The sequence below is a fragment of the Lissotriton vulgaris genome, chromosome 7 (assembly GCF_964263255.1).
Source record: "Lissotriton vulgaris chromosome 7, aLisVul1.2, whole genome shotgun sequence".
In the NCBI taxonomy this organism is placed as follows: domain Eukaryota; kingdom Metazoa; phylum Chordata; class Amphibia; order Caudata; family Salamandridae; genus Lissotriton; species Lissotriton vulgaris.
The window spans coordinates 782,525,209-782,546,889 of NC_141695.1; the positions used below are offsets into that span (position 1 = coordinate 782,525,209).

Here is a 21,681-nt window from a genome sequence, read left to right on the forward strand (position 1 = left end):
AAATGACTTATAATTTGGAAATTCTCCCTTAAAATACTTTATTGTATTGTGCACTAAAGGAATTTAGATGTGAAACCAAAAATTTTGGAGCCCAAGTTAGATAACCAATGTGGCGACTGCACATCTCCATAATAACTAGCGGTTATTTCACAAGTGTTGCTACAATTGTTGCGCTAGCTCCATTTACTGTATCATAAACGGAGTTAGTACTTGGGGGCTGCCATTAAGCAGTAGGCTGCACAGCCTTGTGATATGCACGGATTTTGATCCGAGTGTTGGACGAGCAGAGCTGCCGCGTCTAGTATGACGTCCTGAGCATTCGGGGTTGCTTAGTAACTAGGTCACGTGTGGCAATCGACGTCTTTCTGCGTACGTCCTTACGCTTACCGGGGTCGATTAACATCAGCGTTCTTCGTCCCTGCGAGTCTATCGAGGTAGGAGCAACACTGGGAAGGGCAGAAATTAAAACCCCCGTTTTTGCATCTAATACTTTGAGTAAAGGTGAGCTCAGTGTCGCGACTGTTTAGCATGGACACGCGCCCGGTTTTAAACTTACTTTTAATTTTAACTTTGGGTGGCTGACCACCAGCCCTTGATAGGCATGTGACTTTTTCCTTTACAGTGGAAATAGCACCCTTTGCGTTTTCTTACTATGGAATCTCCAAGTCAGATGCCCTAACACACGCAGCTGATCATCACTAGGTTGATTCACCATATTGGAATTGAGGTGAGCCCGCAAAATTGATCATTAGTATGGAATACATACAATTGTAAAGAGTAGGGAACTCAGTATTAATTATGTGACCCTCTACCTCTTATTCAGAAAGGAGCAATTACTGTCTTCATTGAGCACGCATTAATTAATGAGACCACAGTCGGTGGCATAAGTTGCTGTTACACCGACAGGTAAGCGTGAGAAGGAACTTTAGCATTTAAAAATGCCTTGGAGACTTACACATTGAATATAGCATTAATTAGGCTCTTTGTCTCGACAGAGCTGATTCCCTCAGTCCCCTCACCACCAGATGCCCGGCTGGGCATAAAGGTTGAAGGTGAGTTCTTTTAAAATGATTAGGCTGAGAGATAGCGAGAACAACTCCGTAGAAACCTTATTTGATGCCGTTACAAATGTATCTATAGTTCTTCATCTGAATTCAGACCATTTGGTGTTTTACTGTTCAACATGATGATATATTGAGACTCCAATCTAAGCAACTTTTGATCTCTGTTTCCTCCCCTCACATTGCTCAGGACTGAATCAATAACAAAGTACACCAGATCATTATTGTTACCACTATGGTTTTCGTGAATATGGCGTGCTACTGGATAGTTTTTGTCATCCCTAGCTATGGCGCGCAAGTCCTGTGAAATTATTATGCGCACCATATGTTTTGTACTGTCTATGTACATCTTGGGGCATGAGCATTGTAGTACATAACCACAAAGTCACACCTACAGTTATAGGAGTGATGGATCTTAAAAGGGGTATATACAGCGGGCTTTGGATTTAACTCTTATTCAGACCTATAGAACATGCCTTGCATTTCTGGCATTTTCTGAACCCAATGGTGGAGGTAAGCCAAGACTCTGATTTAACCCTTTCAGGGCTACTAGTACATAGTTCTCCTCTCATACATTTGGCCTGCTTAAAGGAGAGCAGTGAATGTTTGGGCATAGATTGCCCAATGATCGGGTCACTGCGGATTAGGCTCCAATGAGATCTGAGGATATGTAATGCCATTTGTAAAGCGCACAGCTACCTCCAACGGAGGTGTCCCGGCGATGTCCGTATACCGCTTAGGAACCCTTCCTGGTTTTTCGCTGTGGAATGTCCACTCCTGGGCACCCCCAAGGTGAAGCCAGGCATCCCAGCGCTGTTGGGGCCGTTGTAGAGATTAAGCATGCTATTGCCCAGAGTTGCAGAGTGTGACCCATGATTAGAATAGGCACAGAGTCGAGAATGATCAGGTCCGAGGAAATTGTGCCCGCTGAGGCGGGTATTGAACCCTGGTCCCAGACCAGACCTCTGCATCAGGGTCTGCTGCTCTAACCATTGAGCCACACTTCTCCATATTTCTCACAGAAACATACAGTCACTGGATGTTGTCATCAGTGATGTCATCGGTGATGTCATTTGAGATGTCATCAGTGATGTCACTGACCATGTCATGAATGATGTAATATGTGACATGATCAGCAGTGGATTGCGGGTGCGCGATATAAAGTTAGTGCAACTAACTATATATGCGAATTTCAATGGTTTTGTGTGAGTAAAATAAGGTTTTGTAAATGCTAATTCCTAACTATATATGGTCTATAACCTATGGTTTTTTCAGTGAATTTTCAAGGTTTTGTAAAATGCTAATTCCTAACTATATATGGTCTATAACCTAAGATTTCCTGGTGTGCCGTCTCTGTGTCCTCTGAAATCGGTGAGATCCAGTACTTGATTAATATCGAGGTAGCGGCTGCTACTACCGACGGCACCAGCGTTGATTGGTCGAGGTTCGTTCAAGCAGCAGTGTGGACGTCATATATATATATATATATATATATATATAACATTTCTATGGCAAAATGAAACGCCTCATTTTGTTCCTTTGCAAATTAAATGTTTTAAGTGTTAACACTTTATTCCAATCAAGATGACTTCAGGTGTGCCATACTTTTGTCATAAGTAAGACTGTTGGCGCTCTAGCTGGGCTATAGTTGGGCTACATCTGGCTGATATTTGGGCTACATTTGTTTTTTTTTGTCTCTGGTGCCCATCTTTGGGCTACATTGGGCTACATTTGGGCTCTAACATATATATAGCCCAATGTAGCCCAATATATATTTTTCAAAGTTAATTTTCGTAAAAACCACTGGAGCATATATCTTGAGACATAGCAAAGGCACATCGGGCTTCCAGTCCCTACAATTTTGCCAAGTTTTGTGGAAATCCATTCAGCCGTTCGAGCTAAAAGTGAGTCCAACCGCCCTATGGAAAACTCAATGTTAAAAACACGTTTTGGGACCCCCCCTTTTTTCTCGACCCCAGCTTGAAGAAACCCCCCCCCCCCCAAACTTTCAGGGGATGCGCAGAAACAAAATGTGCCATTTTCCTGAAAATTTCAGCCAATTCCGTCCGTCAACGCCAAAGTTATTCAACATAGAATTTTCAGAAATCCCTATTCAAAAAAATCCTAACTATATATACCTACTGGCGACCGCCAGTAGGTAATACATATATATATATATATATATATATATATATATATATATATATATATATATATATATATATATATATATATATATATATATATATATATGTGTGTGTGTGTGTGTGTGTTTGTGTATATATATATATAAATATATAAATAAATAAAAATACATTCATATATATTTGTATATTTATATATCCAAATGTATACTTACATGCACACACATATACACATAATACTTATTACATTTCCTTTAGAAGTCACAAACCTTACTATATATGCAACCACATGTACATACATGCAGTAATGTTTATATAGTTAGACTTTCACATGTAAGTTATGCATAAATATATATATATTTTTAAATCAAGGAATATATATTTGTTCGTTTTTATTTATGTAATTCCTTATAAAAGCAAGCATAATCCGATGTATGTGGAGACAGATGTCATCTACACATGTCTGAATGTTTCAATATACTTGCAGTGGCAATGTAGATATTTTTTGAGATAATTATATGAATTAATATAACTTTTCAGGTACCACCTATAATCATATTCACATACTGTGACATAGTTGTACTATCATAGAAAGAAGCATAAACCCATAGGAACACACTCACTTACTTCTATGTTAGCTATATACTACGACATGCATATATGTTTAATGCATAAGTATACATTTATGGAATACATGTTTACCATTATTTATATATATATATATATAAATATATATATATATATATATATATATACATATATATATATATATATAACTGCTCACAACTCCGTAGATTTACACCACAAAACACAAGCACTCACAGTGGCGAGCTCTAAGTTTTATTTGCGAGCAAATAAATCTTAGAGCTCGCCACTGTGAGTGCTTGTGTTTTGTGGTGTAAAACTACGGAGTTGGGAGCAGTCATGGATGCGGGGGCACCACCCGCTTAAAGGCACCCGCTTATGAGTGCTAGGATTTGGTGAAACTCTGGAGCAAGCATATATATATATATATATATATAGGCAAAATCTTCAAACAGCACACTCCCGCTGTAAAAATTAAGACACGGACCCCATAGGCTGCAGTAAAGGAGATTTATTTAAAACCTCTCAGGTTACGCGTTTCGAGCAACTTGTGCTCTTGGTCACACCATATATATATTAGGAATTCCGCTTTCGTATTGCGCTGCACCGAGTCTCGCCAGCCAACAATCAAACTCGGACACGGACCAAATGGGCTCTTGCTTTCCTTTATTGCAGAGGTACTGTCAAAGACGTTTCGGCTCAACGGAGCCTTGTTCACATTGATAAAAACAAATGGCACCCTTTTCACAAATGTTGACACCATTATTGATGTGACGTTTCTGGCCCACCAATTAAATATCTAGAGGGAGCGCGTTTATCCACATATGTTATCTTGTGGACAAAACCAGTAAACTGAGGCTTAGCAGCAGTTTTGCTGGGGGACATTATTTCATTTTACTCTGAGCCTGGAGTTTGTGTAAAGGTTCATAACAGATCCAGAGTCTCAGGACGAGTATGCACAAATAGAAAGCTCAAAAAGGGTGTGCATTGACTGCATTGTTATTCAGTCTTCATACAGCTGACATTGCCACAGCTTTTTTGAGGGTAAGGGCATTCTCTGCTAAAAACAAATTGGTGCACAAGCCTATCAGGTTAGGATAGGAAACCTTCTCCCACCTCGCCGCCAAGACCTGGAACACCCTCCCCACCAACTTACGGCAGACCCAGGATCTCCTGGCCTATTGACGTCTTCTCAAGACTTGGCTCTTTGATCAGTAGCAGCACTCCCCCGCCCCCTCCCCCCAACCCAGCACCTTGTGACCCTCACAGGTATGTAGCGTGCTTAACAAATGTCCTGATTGATTGATTGACTGATTGAAGCTCTCTATTTCCTCAGCTAGTTAGGACTGGAACGAGGAAAGGAGGACGTGGCAGTAGCTTCGATTATTTACTTTCTTCTTTACTTTCAGTCCCATGCTTCCTCGTTCCAGTTCTTCACCCCTGCGTTCCCTCCAAAGATCTTTACAATCACAGGAAGTTAAGTCGTGCAAGAACAGGATACATAAGAAGGGGCGGATGTTAAGCTTTAGTTCAAACAGTAAAAGGACCTTTCATATTTTGTTTTATGGTCCATATATAGTAGACTGGTGAAGCAATCCTGTCTCATGAGTAGAAACACCTCACCAAGTCAGTCCTGTGATGAGGAGGGAGAAGCAATGTATGCTCACTTGCATTTTAGCCCTGATCCCAAATACCCGTCCCCCAGCTCCGGCATGCATTCACACAGATCCACTTGTTAAATCGCGATAAGAAGAGATGATTTTGCTGTCGCTATGTCACAGTCGGAAATGATATTGCCTGCATGCACACGTAAGCACTATTTCGGGAAAAACAAGACACTGCTTGTTTTAAATGAATAGTGAAACCTGAAGAGAAATCACTAATTCCAAACAGACCTCAGCTAGCCTATTAATCTATCTGCCCAATAAACTATTGTCCTCGCTGCTTCAACACGAATACCAAGTTTACTTGAATACATTTTGTTTCAAAAGTTCTTTTAAGTCAGTAATCCTCAAATTTGTGTTTGACAATGGAACGTTTTCTTTTTTTGCCAGTGTTGAAGAAATTATTTAACGTGTGAACATGCGCAGTATCTTAGTAAAAACAGTTTTGTGCAGAAACATCCGAGAAAGTGCATTGTTGGTCTGCTTGGTCGTGCCCCACTTCACTAACCTTCAGGCCTCTCTCTCCACAGGCCTTCCAAGTACTTTGATAAAAAGCACACGAGAGAACAGTTCAAGATTCTTCACCCAGACTTCATGCGTTACCTCAGAAACAGGTAAAGGCAGCTTGTGCTGCTCCCCACTTGACCTACGTGGTTATCTTGTGATTTTGATTGTGACATTTCTTGAGTAAATTGTTTGTTTCTAAGGCATGTTTGTACTTTAAATGTAGGGGTGTTTAGACCCACGTCTGGTGCGAATACCATTTTGGAAGCAGAGTGCAGTCTGGTCGACTTTCAAATACGTCTGGTGTAAATACCAGGGCCAAATTACTCCAAACATAGAAAGCTAGCCTACCCACTAAAAGGATGTGTCGGGGTCTGACAATCCATGTTAAAATTCTGAAAACAAAATGTGGTCAAATGGTGCATATGAAAATCAAATGTATTTTCATATTAATGACAAAGAGCAATAGGGGCATTCATGAAACATTCCTGTATTTTAGTGGTGACAGGGGAAGCCACACCATCTCTATTTGGGTTTTGCAGGGCTAAAATGGAAAGATTACAAGACAGCAAGATCTTATTTCTAAAACATCTTGCTACTGCAGGAGACACCTCTGTTGAAACAATGTAGCATGCTAACTGAACAAACGTGTGAAGGGTATTCACTGAAAATAAAAATACCAAAACTTGTAACATTTACCCTACCTCATCGAAACTTGTGATGAACAACTACAGACATCCAAAGAATTTAAGCGAGCATGAAAACTGCTTCAAAGTATGGAAAGGGGCGACCATTCGGTCCCCCCGAACGTATGGCCGAGTACCACGAGCCCCCCGGGAAGCCATTTTTGGGCGGGAGGCGAGCCTCGGCTGGTATGCCCGAAGCGGCGTAGCCGGGGCGTGCTGTTTCCCGCCCTCGAGTGGGCTGGCCTAGACACTGACGCGGCTGGCCACGCCCAAAAGGCAGGCAGGGGCGGGTTTACGCCCCCCCTGAAGACGGATAAAAGGAGCAACAAGCCAAGAACGCATCCTCTTGTTCCTGTGCTCTGAAGCTGCACCCCCTCGCTGCACGTGAGCTCGAGACGGAACGAAGAGCCATTTTTGAAGGTGGTAATCTTTCTTGTTTGTTTTACAGATACTCTGTTGGGGAATGCCTAAGAAAGTCGGAAAGCGAATGACTACCGACCAGATGCTGCGTGTTCTTATGAAAGAGGTGACCGACCTAAAGAAGCGAATGGCGGAGAAAGATGGGGAAGAGGGACCGAAACGTCCGTTGGCTGGAGCAGCTCCGGGAGGAAAAGGCAAGAGGCCCGGAAGGGGAGCAGCTGGAGGGGACATCCCGGTTCCCTGTACCCCACTCGTAGAGCCAACTCCGGTGCCGGCGGAGGGGAATCCGATTCCCGTGGTGGTCACCCCCGTGTCCGGGGAGGATATGCCGCCCGAGCTGGCAGCACAATTAGCAGCGTGGTTGGGTACAAATGACGAGGGCGCCACGGCTAACGACGCACGGGTTTTGATGAGGCAACTGCGTGAAACAAGGGAGGCGGCTAAGGCAGCATCGCCAGTCATCACGCCGGCCGCGGCAGGAGGAAAGCCACCTGGGTTAGGCTCAGCCACGGATACAGCTTCCGGTTCAGGTAAGCGGCCATTGCCGATTGCGAGGGATGAGTCTGCCCCGTCAAGAAGGGAAAAGTTGGGTCAACATGTCCCTCTAGCCATTAAGGAGAAGATATGGGCTGATGAGTATGTAAACATCTTCTCGTTGCTTACCGATCATTATGAGATGGAATATGTTAAGAGCCAAAAGGAGCTCATGCATCCGAGTGTTTGGCGCGCAAAGATGGCCGCCTTCAAGGTAAATGAGAACATTGGCAATTGGGGCAAGGCGTGGGGGATTTTTACATCCATCCTGGGTGAACGTAGGCCCGAATTACTGTCTGAATTGCCGATTTATCAGTCGCGGATCATGGGGTATTCCGTGTCACATGGGGGCAATCAGTGGTTCTGTTACGATAATATTTTCAGAAAAGCGAAGGAGCATGATAAAAACTTAACTTGGGATTGTTACGATTCTGTGTCATGGTCAAAAATGGCGGATACTGGTATGTTGAATTTGCCATTAGTAGGGAGTAGTGTGGGGGAGTCCTCCCGCCAATATTCTGGGACCTCCTTTCGATCAGGTGCGAGTAACGAATACCAGGCCAGGCCGAACGGCACCACAGGTAAAAAAGGGAGTTGTTGGAACTTTAACAGGGGAAAATGTACGAGGCCCCAGGGGTCATGCAAATTTAGGCACGAATGTAGCGGGTGTGGGCAAGCGTCCCATCCTGAGTCCATGTGCAGAGCCAAAACGGGTGATAACGGGGGTAGAGGAGGTGCCAAACAGGTCTGAAATAGTCCGAGGGGCGCCTTTACCTACTCCGATTGATACCATGGCAATGATTCCTTGGCTCAGCGAATACCCGGACCACGCTTCCGCTGGGGTGTTGCGGAACGGGTTTTCATATGGTTTCCGCATCCCAGTGGGGGAGTTTCAGGGTTTAGCGAAATGTAAAAACCAAATATCAGTCTTGCAGCACACGACCGTGGTACAGGAGAAGATTGGGAAAGAGGTGGCTCGAGGTCGAGTCGCCGGTCCGTTTAATGTGCCACCGGTTGCTAACTTTGTTTGTTCCCCCTTAGGGGTGGTCCCCAAGAAGGACCCGGGTGAGTTTCGGCTGATACATAATTTATCAGCCCCATGTGGTCTTTCCGTAAACGATGCGATAGACCCGGCAGTGTGTTCAGTACGGTATGCATCTTTCGATGAGGCCGTAGCCATTTTGAATCGCCTAGGGCCCGGTGCGCTGATGGCGAAATCTGATATCGAGTCAGCGTTCCGGTTGCTCCCGGTACATCCAGACGATCAGCGTCTTCTTGGTTTCACGTTTCAGGGACACTATTACATGGATAGATGTATGCCAATGGGGTGCTCTATATCTTGTTCCTATTTCGAGCAGTTCAGTTGTTTCCTGCAATGGGTCTTCACAAGGAAGACGGGGTTTCATCAGGTTATGCATTATCTCGATGTTTTTTTGTTTCTAGGGGCAGCCGGGGACCCGGAATGTGGTCAGGCTTTGAATGCATTTTGTGTCTTAATGAACCATTTTGGTGTGCCATTGGCACCCGGTAAGACGGTGGGTCCTTCGACTTGCCTCGAGTTTCTGGGGATCGAGCTCGACTCGGAGGAGGGTTGTTTTCGTTTGCCAAGAGAAAAAGTGCTTAGGTTCAGGGCATCCCTGGAGACGTGTATTAGTCAGTCTAAGGTTAAGTTGCAGCAATTACAACAATTGGTGGGACAGCTGAATTTTGCCCTGAGAGTAATACCGATGGCCCGCCCCTTTTCCCGCTCGATCGCTCAGGCCATGGTCGGCATGAAGGAGGGTCACCATCGCACGAGGCTCTCGGCCGAGGTTCGCCAGGACATGCGCATTTGGTTGGCATTTCTGGCGGATTTCAATGGTCGAGTTGTCTGGAACAAACCGGCGGTGTCCTCCGAGGAGCTGGGGCTGTGGACAGATTCGGCAGGGAGCATTGGTTTTGGTGCCATCTTTGGCACACAATGGTCGGCTCAAAAATGGCCGTCATGGTGGCATGCTGATGGGTTGACGAGTAACATTGCTTTTCTTGAACTGTTCCCCATTCTGGTGGCCCTGAAAACTTGGCCTGAGGGGTTTAGAGATCACTCTGTGGTATTCTGGTCTGATAACATGACCGTGGTTGAGTGTATCAATAGCCAGGCGGCACGATGCAAATGGATCTTGAGGCTGCTGAAAGAAATTGTCTTGTTGTGTATGCAATTGAATGTCCTATTTAAGGCAAGACATGTGCCGGGAGTGATGAACCAAGCGGCTGATGCGCTTTCTCGTTTCCGTATGCAGGCCTTCTGGGGTTTTCTGCCCACAGTGGACCCGGTGGCGGCACCCTTTCCCGAAGCTCTCTGGTCTCTCGGTGCCCCGAACTACGAAACCTCGTGGGAGAGAGTTTAGCACCCAGGACAAGGAAGGCATATGAAGGGGCGTTCCGTTCCTATTTGGCCTTTTTGGGGACTGCTGGAGGGGAGCTTTGGGGCCAGGAGGAGTGGGTAGTAAATTTCCTGCTGTCTTTACATCAGGCAGGCAAATCTGTGGCTACTGCCCAGAGGCATCGGGCAGCCATTTCCTTTATGGCTAGGGCTTATGGGATCCAGGACCCGACAGCGTCTTTCGTTGTACAAAAAGCGCTACGTGGGTGGCAACGCCTTGAGGGTCGCAGAGTAGATGAAAGGCGCCCGATAGGTCTGGATAGGCTGGCCCTGTTATTATCTGTACTCCCTTCAACGTGTTCATCCCAGTATGAAACAGTGTTATTCCGAGCCGCTTTTGCGCTGGCATTCCATGGGGCTATGCGGGTAAGCGAACTAGTGGCGAGGAACAAGCGGGATGTGACGGGGGGACTGTGCCGAGAGCACGTTCAGGTCAGAGGGGAGACAATGTCCATCTCGTTTGTCAGGTCCAAGACCGACCAGGGTGCGATGGGGGACAGCATAATCATACAAAGGATCCCCGGGTCCTCCATGTGCCCGGTAAGTTGCGTAGAGGAATATTTAGCGCAAAGGGTGGCATCATGGGGGGGGGACATTGTTGCGACACGCTGACACCACCCCACTGACGAGGTTTCAGTTTCAGCGGGTGCTTGCGATGTCAATCTCCGCTGCGGGCTTGAACCCCGGCGAGTTTGGGACCCATTCCTTTCGGATAGGGGCTGCTACAGAGGCTACAGCCAGGGGTCTGAATGTCGAACAGGTTAAACGTGTGGGGCGTTGGTCCTCGAACTGTTATAAAAGGTATGTGCGGTTGCACATGTTGTGAAGCTGTAATGATGTACTCACGCTTCTTGTTTTTCTTTGGTTTTCAGTTGCGCAAGCCTACGAGGCGGGCGGACTGTGCAGTCGACCCAACACCGGGTCAGCGGTCAGACATCACCGGCTGTGAAAAAGGAGGTGTGGGTCGTGGGCCACTCATACGTGAGGCGGGCCGCAGACGTATTCAAAGCAGGTGACATGATTCACGTGGCTGGGGAATACGGGTACAGTGTGTCCTTCTACGGAAAGGGCGGGCTCTGTATTGACCAGTTTCAATCATTTTTTGAGGGTTTGTTAGGGCGGACGAGGTCACCGCCGGCTATAGTCATAGTACATCTTGGGGGCAACGATTTGGTGTCCACTGGTAGACGACTACTTCTTGAGGCAATGCTTTCCACTGTAAGTTGGTTAGCGAGAAGAGTTCCAGGGTGCACAATCGCATGGTCCCATATGATACCGCGAAAAGTGTGGCGGGGGGCTCTTTCAGTTTCTGCTCTGAATCATTCAGTAAGGAAGATTAATAATAAAGTGAGTCGATTGTTCCGTTCAAGTACACTGCATTCTATTCCGCATGGTTGTATTAAAGGGGACAGTATGTATTTGGGTGATGGTGTTCATTTGTCCCGGGTGGGGAACGAGTTACTCATAGGAGACCTGATAGCTTGGCTGGGGACTTTAAGACATGACCTTTAGGTAGGAGTGTGGGGGGTCCGGATAGCCGGTCAACTATCCGGCCTGTGGCGGTAAGGTCATGATCGGTGAGCACTAATTGGTAGATCCCTATGAGTGGGCGTCACCCATTACGGATGGGAGCGCTCGAGGGAGGTGGCCATTGGCCCCTCAACGGGTAGGCGGTCCCTTCTAAGGATGGGACGCCGAAAGGAAAGGAAAGGCGGTCAAGGCCCCTTCCTGGGTAGGAGGGGCTACAGCCCCCTCCTGGGGAATTTCCCGGGGCCAGGATATCTGCGACGGCAGATGTGGTAAGTTGTGTGGGGTGTGGGAGGGGGTCTACGCTACCTTCTAGATACCTCACACGAGTCCTCGAACGACCTTTAAGTGGCGTCGAGTTTATTGGGGCCCCCGTCAAGTCAAGGGAAATTGGTAGTTGCACTTGAGGTACACCTCTGTGCGGTCGCCCCTCACAAGTGAGGGGGATAGATATTTCGGGTTTAGGGATCTTGACACCGGTTACGACCTTGCCGTTGGCCCTTAAACGTTAGGATGTACAATTTCAAAATTTCAAGTTAATGTTTTGTAGGATGTTAGTTCGGCTAGGAGAACCTTTGTATTAGAGAATATGTTAAGGTTAGCCAAAACATCGCAATGTGGTAATGAAATTGTACATGATATGAAACTGTTATTTTAATGTTTAATTTTGTTTCATATTTTAATAAATACGGCCGGGAGGGTCACTCCCTCCCGTCTTCCAAAAGTTCAGAACTGTTTCCGGTTTCCCATCCTTGGGGAGTGTGTTGAGAGGGGGTGGCGGGTATCGCGGCCATATGGAAAGGGGCGACCATTCGGTCCCCCCGAACGTATGGCCGAGTACCACGAGCCCCCCGGGAAGCCATTTTTGGGCGGGAGGCGAGCCTCGGCTGGTATGCCCGAAGCGGCGTAGCCGGGGCGCGCTGTTTCCCGCCCTCGAGTGGGCTGGCCTAGACACTGACGCGGCTGGCCACGCCCAAAAGGCAGGCAGGGGCGGGTTTACGCCCCCCCTGAAGACGGATAAAAGGAGCAACAAGCCAAGAACGCATCCTCTTGTTCCTGTGCTCTGAAGCTGCACCCCCTCGCTGCACGTGAGCTCGAGACGGAACGAAGAGCCATTTTTGAACCCACCCACCAGCCCCTGAGGACAGCCAGTTGTTTTGAATAAAGTTTTGATGTGGTAATTCTATTTTCTTGCAGGTTGTGGTGACTGTCGTGTTATTTTTTGGTATGCAATAAAGAATGGTCAGCTACAATATGTTTTTCAAGTAAAGGAATTCTGCACTAAGTATTGATCAGTAATCATACGTGAAATGGTTTATGGTTGTTTTGTAATTGAGTAATTTAGTTAAATTGTCGTATTTATTTTTTCGGTCGGGCGGTAAGGTCATGATCGGTGAGCACTAATTGGTAGATCCCTATGAGTGGGCGTCACCCATTACGGATGGGAGCGCTCGAGGGAGGTGGCCATTGGCCCCTCAACGGGTAGGCGGTCCCTTCTAAGGATGGGACGCCGAAAGGAAAGGAAAGGCGGTCAAGGCCCCTTCCTGGGTAGGAGGGGCTACAGCCCCCTCCTGGGGAATTTCCCGGGGCCAGGATATCTGCGACGGCAGATGTGGTAAGTTGTGTGGGGTGTGGGAGGGGGTCTACGCTACCTTCTAGATACCTCACACGAGTCCTCGAACGACCTTTAAGTGGCGTCGAGTTTATTGGGGCCCCCGTCAAGTCAAGGGAAATTGGTAGTTGCACTTGAGGTACACCTCTGTGCGGTCGCCCCTCACAAGTGAGGGGGATAGATATTTCGGGTTTAGGGATCTTGACACCGGTTACGACCTTGCCGTTGGCCCTTAAACGTTAGGATGTACAATTTCAAAATTTCAAGTTAATGTTTTGTAGGATGTTAGTTCGGCTAGGAGAACCTTTGTATTAGAGAATATGTTAAGGTTAGCCAAAACATCGCAATGTGGTAATGAAATTGTACATGATATGAAACTGTTATTTTAATGTTTAATTTTGTTTCATATTTTAATAAATACGGCCGGGAGGGTCACTCCCTCCCGTCTTCCAAAAGTTCAGAACTGTTTCCGGTTTCCCATCCTTGGGGAGTGTGTTGAGAGGGGGTGGCGGGTATCGCGGCCATATGAGATTTAGAACAATCAGTGCTCCACATGCCAAAAATCTGAAGTGGCCTAACTGATATGACACTGCACTGCACTCATTGGAATGTGCCTGCCTTAAGGAGAAAGTGGCAAATACCCCTTTCTTGATGGTTAATTCTATCTGTCCCCATTACATATCTTTGTTAAAGAGGTTTTTAATCTAATCTGATGGGTTAATTTTTTATTCCAATTGGATATTATTAAAGAAAACAGAATATATTGGATTTAGGCAGTGATGTCATATGCAATAAAGCTCAGATTAGAAAAGTGTGTCAGGTTTGCATTACTTTTTTAACGTAGTTTGACACAAAGGGCTCCATTATGATGTCGGGCGGATCGCCACCGCCATGGTGGCGGTGGCGATCCGCCCGACAGAAATGCCCGCCCGCCACCCATTTCCCCCCCGCCACATTACAATGGCGGGGGGGACCGCAGCGGGGTGAAACACCGCCTGCCACTTTTCCGCCCCGGTCGCCTTGCGGCCGGGGCGGAAAATGAGTAACATGCAGGCGGTGTCTGTCAGACACCGCCCGCAATATTACTATGGGCATAATTCAATGCCTTTCCGTGGGGGCAATGCCGCCACGGAAAGGCGTGCGGTGTTCACTCTGGGGGGCCCATGTGGGCCCCCAGAGTAACGGCCATAGGGGGGTGGCACACGGAGGGGACCTGTGGTACCCCCCTTCATTTGCATATACAAAGCGGCAGGCACCGCGCGGTGCCTGCCGCTTTGTATATGCAAATGCTAAAATGCATTTTTAGCATTGTGGCGGGCGGTGCAGAGTGCACCGCCCGCCACAATGCTAAAAATGAAGGATGTGCCCGCCACTGTGGCGGGCGCATCCTAATGCCAATATCGGGACCCCCGCCCTTTAGGCGGGCGGTCCCAATCTCCGTTAGGGTGGCGGACGGACTTATTCCGCCCGCCATCCTAATGGACCCCAAAGACTTCTGCTAGGGTTTACAGACCAGCTCAAATCATGATTTGTGTTAGGTTGTAACCCAAAGTAATTCAACGCAGCACAAAGGTGCGGTGAGGCCAGCCTTAATGTTGAGCCATGGAAGGAAGTTAGGTTCATGTGGTCACAACCACAAGGAGCCTTGGGAAATCAGAAAAGCTCCTGTAATCTGTGCTATCTGTACCACCAGCACATTTCTTCCTCTTCAGGATTTTCATGGGAATTCTCATTTTTTTCTTTTTTCAAATATATTCAGAAATGGCAATATCCACTGATTTGAAGAAGGTGGTGGATAGGGACACCGGGACCATGACAGTGATGAAATTAAACAAAGGGGCTATCATCCTTTTTACAGTGCTCACACGTCCCCACCAGCATATATTTTTTAGACCTTGTGGATAGACCATCTTTAATTTTGATCAGAGTTTTTTGTTAATAGAGAGCAACAGATTGTTTAAGGTCTGATGACAAACAGATTCCTAAGTATTAAATGGCTGTTGGTTGCCATTTTAGTCCCACATCGCTGATGGCAGTAACTGTGCAGTGTACATTTAAAAGGAATACCTCTGTTTTATCTTTATTTAAGGAGTATCCTGCCACTTGTGAATATCTGTCTATTTCGATCATAGCAACTAGAATGGCTTGGGGAGCATCTTCAGTAAATAATAAGACTTCATCACCATAATCAGCCACTACCCATGTGGAAGTGAATATCTGTGATCCCTGGGGATATCTCTAAATGCAGAAACTAGCAGCTCAATTACTAAGAGGTAGAGTAAGGGGGACAACAGGCATCCTTGATGAGTGTCTTGTGAGACAGTAAAGGAATGGGATAAATGGATGTTAACCCTCATTCTTGCAGTCAGTAGAGAGCCATTGTCATCCGTATGAAGTTCTTGCCAAGGTGGTATTTGTGCAGAGTAGCGTATTAAAAGGGACAGGACACCTTGTCAAAGGCCATCTCTGCGTCAAGAGCTAAGGCTGCAGTTGGGGATTGGACTGGTTTCGCTCTTTCTAGGACGTGGCAGTGTTGTATAGCATTTTAGGGCCCTAGTGTAATTTTCCCGATTCATGCCCTTATGTAGGTATAAATCACCATGTCCTTATATTGGCATAGAAATTATAACCATATTTAGACATAGCGCATGCAGTCCAAATATGGCATGGCTACTTCTACTAGTTCCGAAAATCCACAACGATGTCTTGGAAAACTCGGCTTTAGCAGGTAGGGGCTTCCCCTTGCTTGAATATATATTGATTTGTCCAGGAACTCATGGAGTTTTCAAAGAACTGAGACTCTTTGATGACGTTATTATGTCCACCTTTACGTCATACTCAGCACCTTCAAGGTATAAAGATGCCCACACTTGCCCAAGCAAACACACCATGGTTTGGAGCAGTTCGACTATCTACTTGCCCAACGCATCTCGCTACAGCAAGTGCCGAAGGAAGCCGACCCTCCAGCAGACACACTGAGAAAGACGCTGTCTTTTCTACTGCAGAGAAATCCAGCTCCAGTGTTTCCAAGCTCCCTTCGCGGAGTGTTGGGAAATCGAGTCCTGAGACAGAGAGATACCAGACCTCCTTCATTCTAAATCAAGGTACGGAGCTGATTAGACTCTAGGAGAAATCTTGGATAGGTTCTTGGCAAAAGAATACTGAACTTATGCTACATCACACTTACTTCTTCCCTCGTACTAGACTTAGGTTAGGTACATCGGGGTAGGCATATTTTAGAAGCACCAGTTGAGTACTTTTAGTCTCTATTTATTTATGTATGTATTTTATGGCTTAGAAATCATACCATGCTTTTACAGTATTATTTTATAATACTCTTCTTGATGTACGCATTATACTTTACAGCCAGTATTACGATTGTAGCAATTCATTTCTTCTGCATGAGAAAGAAGACTGTTCAATAAATACTTTTATTGAAAACGCCCGTCTCTCTGTTTCTCTGCACCTCTGGTGAAAAGAAGTATGCACAATTGACTGAGTAAAATATCTATCTATTGTTTCCACGACTCTGAAGATACGTTTTATCTTGGAGAAACAAAGTTGTCATGTTTATGCGGTTGTCAGAAACTAATCCCTTCTTGTGAATTCGAGAAAGTTTCTAGTGACCTCTGAGCTAGCTGGCACGCACAATTAAGTCAAATATATTCGATAGAGACCTAGTAGTCATAAGTCCTACGTCACATCTATAGGATATATTATTCCAATGCGCAGAGCCTATTGGGCATATAGGAACTTCACTACATGGCGCCCAACGTTTGGTAAGGCACTAATTTAACGCTAGATACTAGAGTAACTTAGTTGTGCTTTTCACAGAGACACCTTTTTCCCGTAAAATACTCCAATAGGCGTCTGGAGTGGGTTAAAGGATAAAATAACTGAGTAGGACGAAAAATCCTATGTATTAGTTTTTGGTTTGATTCAACGTTGAAGGATACAGTGTTTCAAAATATTGTGCACCCTTATCTTTTTCTCCTTGAAACTTGCTCTGCAAAACTTTCAACAAAATGGCCGACGAGGATAATCCCGGGGCCAGGGGGACTGCAGCATCTGCAAACCGACCAGGTTTAGACGTTACAGGTTTCCAACAAAATGACCCGGATGCTATAATCATCCCGGAAAACCTAAGGAAGACAATAGCTATAAAGCTTATAGAAAATGGCTTATCACCAAGAGGTGGTAGGGTTATATTTGTCATAGAGGCACATGAATATCGGCAGACAGAGGTATTCTATTCATGGATTATCTTCCCTGAAGCAAATCCAACAACACACGTGTTCCACTTCTACAAGATAGAGGAACCTCCAGCGGAATACGTTCCTTTCGAGGACATTGAAATTCCACTAACTTACCAAGAGCATCAGCTCTGGTTTAAAGGCGCTTTACATCATCAAAATCACATTACCAGGCTCGGTCCACTAGGTTGACCAGGAGCAACATAGCCAGTACAAGCCAGCTATACACCTCATCCTGACATTGAAAGAATGTCAGATGTAGAACTGTTAAAACAATTAATTAAAATACATAGACAATTGGTACAATATGTCATGCGGACTCTAACAGTCCAACCTGCTATAAGAATTCCACAGCAAACCCTTCATCAAGGGAACACAAACACAATTACACCACAGACTATACAATCAGTCATTGGTAAATTACCCACAAAAAGGGAACAAATTCCATTCCGGTTAGCTCAAAAAATTACCCAGATCGAGGCAGTTTTTCCCGATAGTACACCTCATGAGAAACACAGGATTCTAACAATGTGTTTACCAATGGGGATTACACCGCACCTGGAGGACTGTGACACTTGGGGTACAGTCTTTGCTGCAATCTACACAACAATCTACACAAAAACTCATGGTGTACCGTCTATGTTGGTGATACCAGACATCCTGAAACAGATTAAAAATGAATACGGGGCAGATCCTGCTTTAAATCTCAGTATGAAGGATTTCAAACAGGTCTCAGCTATAATATTAGCGAAGATTCAAGGTGAATCAGCATCTGTGGCGATCCGCCAAAAATTAAAAGAACTTGATGTAACTGAGCAACCATATGAACTGGCCAGAATAATTGAAAAATCGCATGAAGACCTAGGTAGAGATCGTTTGTGAGGGAAACCAGTAAAGCCCAAACTGACAGAAAATCCTGAAAAAGTTTTTATCAAAAACACACTCACTACTCCTAAAAAGAAGTGGGAAAATACTAGACAGACACTTCCTAAAGAGAAGTGTTCCCAATCCAGAGGGAGATCTCCTCAGAAGGAGCACTCTGAAAAGAGATGTAATCTCAGAAATAGGGATAATTTGAGAAAACCTGATAGATATCAAGAAACTGATACACGTTCCTCTCGTACCTTTCAGACTTCCTCGCAGAAATCCAAAAGAAGATGATGATCAGAACACAAGGAAGAACGCATGAAGTTCAAAGACGATCAACACGTTCCAAAAAATAAGAAAACTCAATTCACCAAGAAGAAGGTAGCAAGTCTAAAAATCAGACATGCCGAGGATCTTGAGGGCACAACTCAAGAACGGGGAGTGGGCCCAGACAATGCTGGACGGCGCAGCAGAAGTTACCATAGCTCGCAAGATTCTGAAGGATCGTCTGGAGACAGTGGACCTGAACGAGTACATTCAGGTTGAAACTGCCGATACCATGGTTAGTGCACCCCATAAGTTATATGAAGTAACACTCCGGATAGAGGGGGACATCTAGCCTAAGGGCTATGATATTCTTCTAGCTGAACGAGACTGGCCACCTGAATTTGTCAGCGAGTGCCCACATGGCGAAGAGATAATTATGCCAACCTTCTCAAATCACATTCCAATTCATAAAAAATACACATATGCCAGAAAATGGGCTGTGGCCCAGGCTCCAGCATTATACAAAAATCATGTGAGATGGGATGAGGACTCTCCTCAGCATAAGATCCAGTTAAAAAAATCAACCTACTGCTCAGAGGCAGTATCCAGTGAAGCAAGAAGCTAAAAAACAGGTCAGGGAGATCCTAGATCAACTTGAATACCAATGGGTATTTGAAACATGCACCTCGTCCATGAACAATCCTTTGTTTCCTGTCTCCAAACCAGACAATACATATTGTCTAAGTTTGGACTACAGACATTTACATTTTTGTTGCAAAACTTTTGCAGTACAAAATGCACACAGTGCAGCACTGATGAACAACATTGTGTGCAAAAAATATAAAACTACATTAGATATTTCAAACGGTTTCTTCTGTCAGAACATTGCACCTGAAAGCAGGTACTTGACCGCTTTCTCAATCATGGGGACACAGCGTCACTTCTTTCGTCTCCCCCAGGGATTCAAGAATAGTCCAGGGTTATTTTCAGCCAGAGTAACAGAGTTACTACAAATGTATGATGATGAGGCATTATCTTATGTCGATGACATTTATCTTACTGACGATGATCTAGACAGGCACTTGAACAGGGTGAACACCATAATACTTGGCTTTGCCTCTGAAGGGTACAAATTCAATGTTAAAAAATCACGGATTGCCCACCTCAACGTCCTATTCTTAGGATACAAACTTTCAAGTGAAGGAAAAAGCCTGGCAGCAAATTATTTAGAAAAATGTGCGTTGCTCCTACCGCCAAAAACGCTGAACAACTTACAGTCAGCTCTAGGATTCCTGAATTTCGGAAGAACTTACATTCTAAACTATGCAGAAAAGGTTAAACCTCTCTACAAATTAATCAAGCTTGATTTCAAACCTACTAATTGGACTCAAAAACACACAGAAATTTTGCGTTCAGTGCAAACAGACATGTTAGCAACAACACAATTACAGACACGCGTAAACAAACGCAACCAACGAATCATCCCAGGGAGATGCGGATTCACATACCTAACCTTTAATGAAGGTGAAAAGGTACCAATAGCTTATAAATCACACTTGTACACACAAGCTAAAATGAAATTCACTTCAACAGAAAAAATTCTGACAGCGGTTCAAACTGCAGTAGCCAAAGAGAGAGCCCTCACGTAGGGAAAGCGCATAAAGGTCGTTACTCCTGTACCTGCCTTAGAGGCAGTGACAAAAGCGAGCATTCCAAATGCAAAAGCTTAACATCAGAGATGGATACAATGGGTTAACTCTCTTGCTGCAACAGACGTTGAATCCGTTTTTGACCCCTACTCGAAAACTCAAGAATTTCTACAATACGAACAAGAATGTCCTCTGCCCACTGAGATTCTGCCTCTAGAACATTACGGATGTATAATACATACAGACGGATCAGCACAACCCGCAATTGGGGGAAAACAAGCTTATAGTGCTGCGTGCGCGATTGTTAAAGGTCGCTGGTGCAATGGTAAATTCAGACCTATGGTCACAAAAACTCAATCCCTAGGAGACTGTAAAGCTCAGCGAGCTGAACTATAGGCTTTCAAGATGGCGCTTGAAAATACTGATTGCCAATTCCCCGCACTCATAGTGTGCGATTCGTATTACTGCGTCCAATCTTACAATGAATACTTACAGAATTGGGTTAAAAATGGTTTCAAAGACGCAAAAGGTGGCACTCCCACCCCTCCCCCTGTTACCGGAAGTACTTGAGAGAGCCTTCGTCCCTGCGGGGCGCGCGTGGGCGTGCGCCGGGCTAAGCCTGGGCAAAGGGCGGTCCGTCTGTGGCTGTCAGGGGCCAGAAGAGGCCTGGCCGGGCTACCCCCTTAAGCATCTCATCAAGGTGAGTGATAACCAGTACTATGGGGAAACGCACACCTAGTTTGGGCTCAAAAAGTTCCGCTACCTTCACCATTGAAAGTATGCTTGAAGAAGCCGTCAGCTTGGTCTCCTCGGAAATTCGCACATGTCTGGAGGGGAAGAGCGGGATAATCCAACGGCACCTCTCCCGCTATCACCCAATGTAATAATTAATAATCCCACACACTAAGAAATGTTACCTGGGGCCCTTGAGACTGATAAGAACGATGTGGTAATTTCTGATTGCCAACCAGGGCCTTAAGCCACTGCTAGCGTTGGTAACACAGCCTCGGTCACTAAAGCGGTGGGGAGAAAAGGAAGAGAGGACCGTCAAAAATGACCAGTAGTAAGAGGAAACAGCCCCCCCGCCTAAAAACTCAACCTACACCTTTGAGCATGTGGAGAAAAGGACTCACTGGTGCGTCTGCTGGCCCTACTGCGCAAACAAATGATAGCACCGTAGACTTAACCATATCAGAAGCTGCACTGAATTCCATCCATACTCAAACTGAACATACAGCAGCAAATGGCCCAAATGGAAGGTTGAGTGACACCCTAATTAGCACTATTGTGGACTCTGTTTATGATCGTTTAAAAGATTTAGTAGATAAACAATTTAATGCTGTTTTCAAACATCTGGATAGACTAGAAAACCTGGTTAAGAAACAGGATGTAAAAAAAAGGGGGTTACCATTATTGATAAAATTAGGGGAGAACAGAACTTAAAATCAATGGAGACAACTGCCCAGGGCGTGTCAAAGGAGAGCAG

The 21,681-nt window shown here is 45.4% G+C and overlaps 1 protein-coding gene across 1 annotated transcript in view; it reads left to right on the plus strand.

Annotated features, from left to right (window-relative positions):
• The window catches only part of LOC147702408 (alpha-N-acetylgalactosaminide alpha-2,6-sialyltransferase 2-like), a 505,792-nt gene that overhangs the window by 396,540 nt on the left and 87,571 nt on the right, over positions 1 to 21,681 (plus strand). Inside the window, exon 7 of the mRNA XM_086931027.1 lies at positions 5,985 to 6,068. Within this exon, the coding sequence (XP_086787153.1) occupies positions 5,985 to 6,068 (84 nt within the window). The remainder of the gene's footprint in view (positions 1 to 5,984; positions 6,069 to 21,681) is intronic.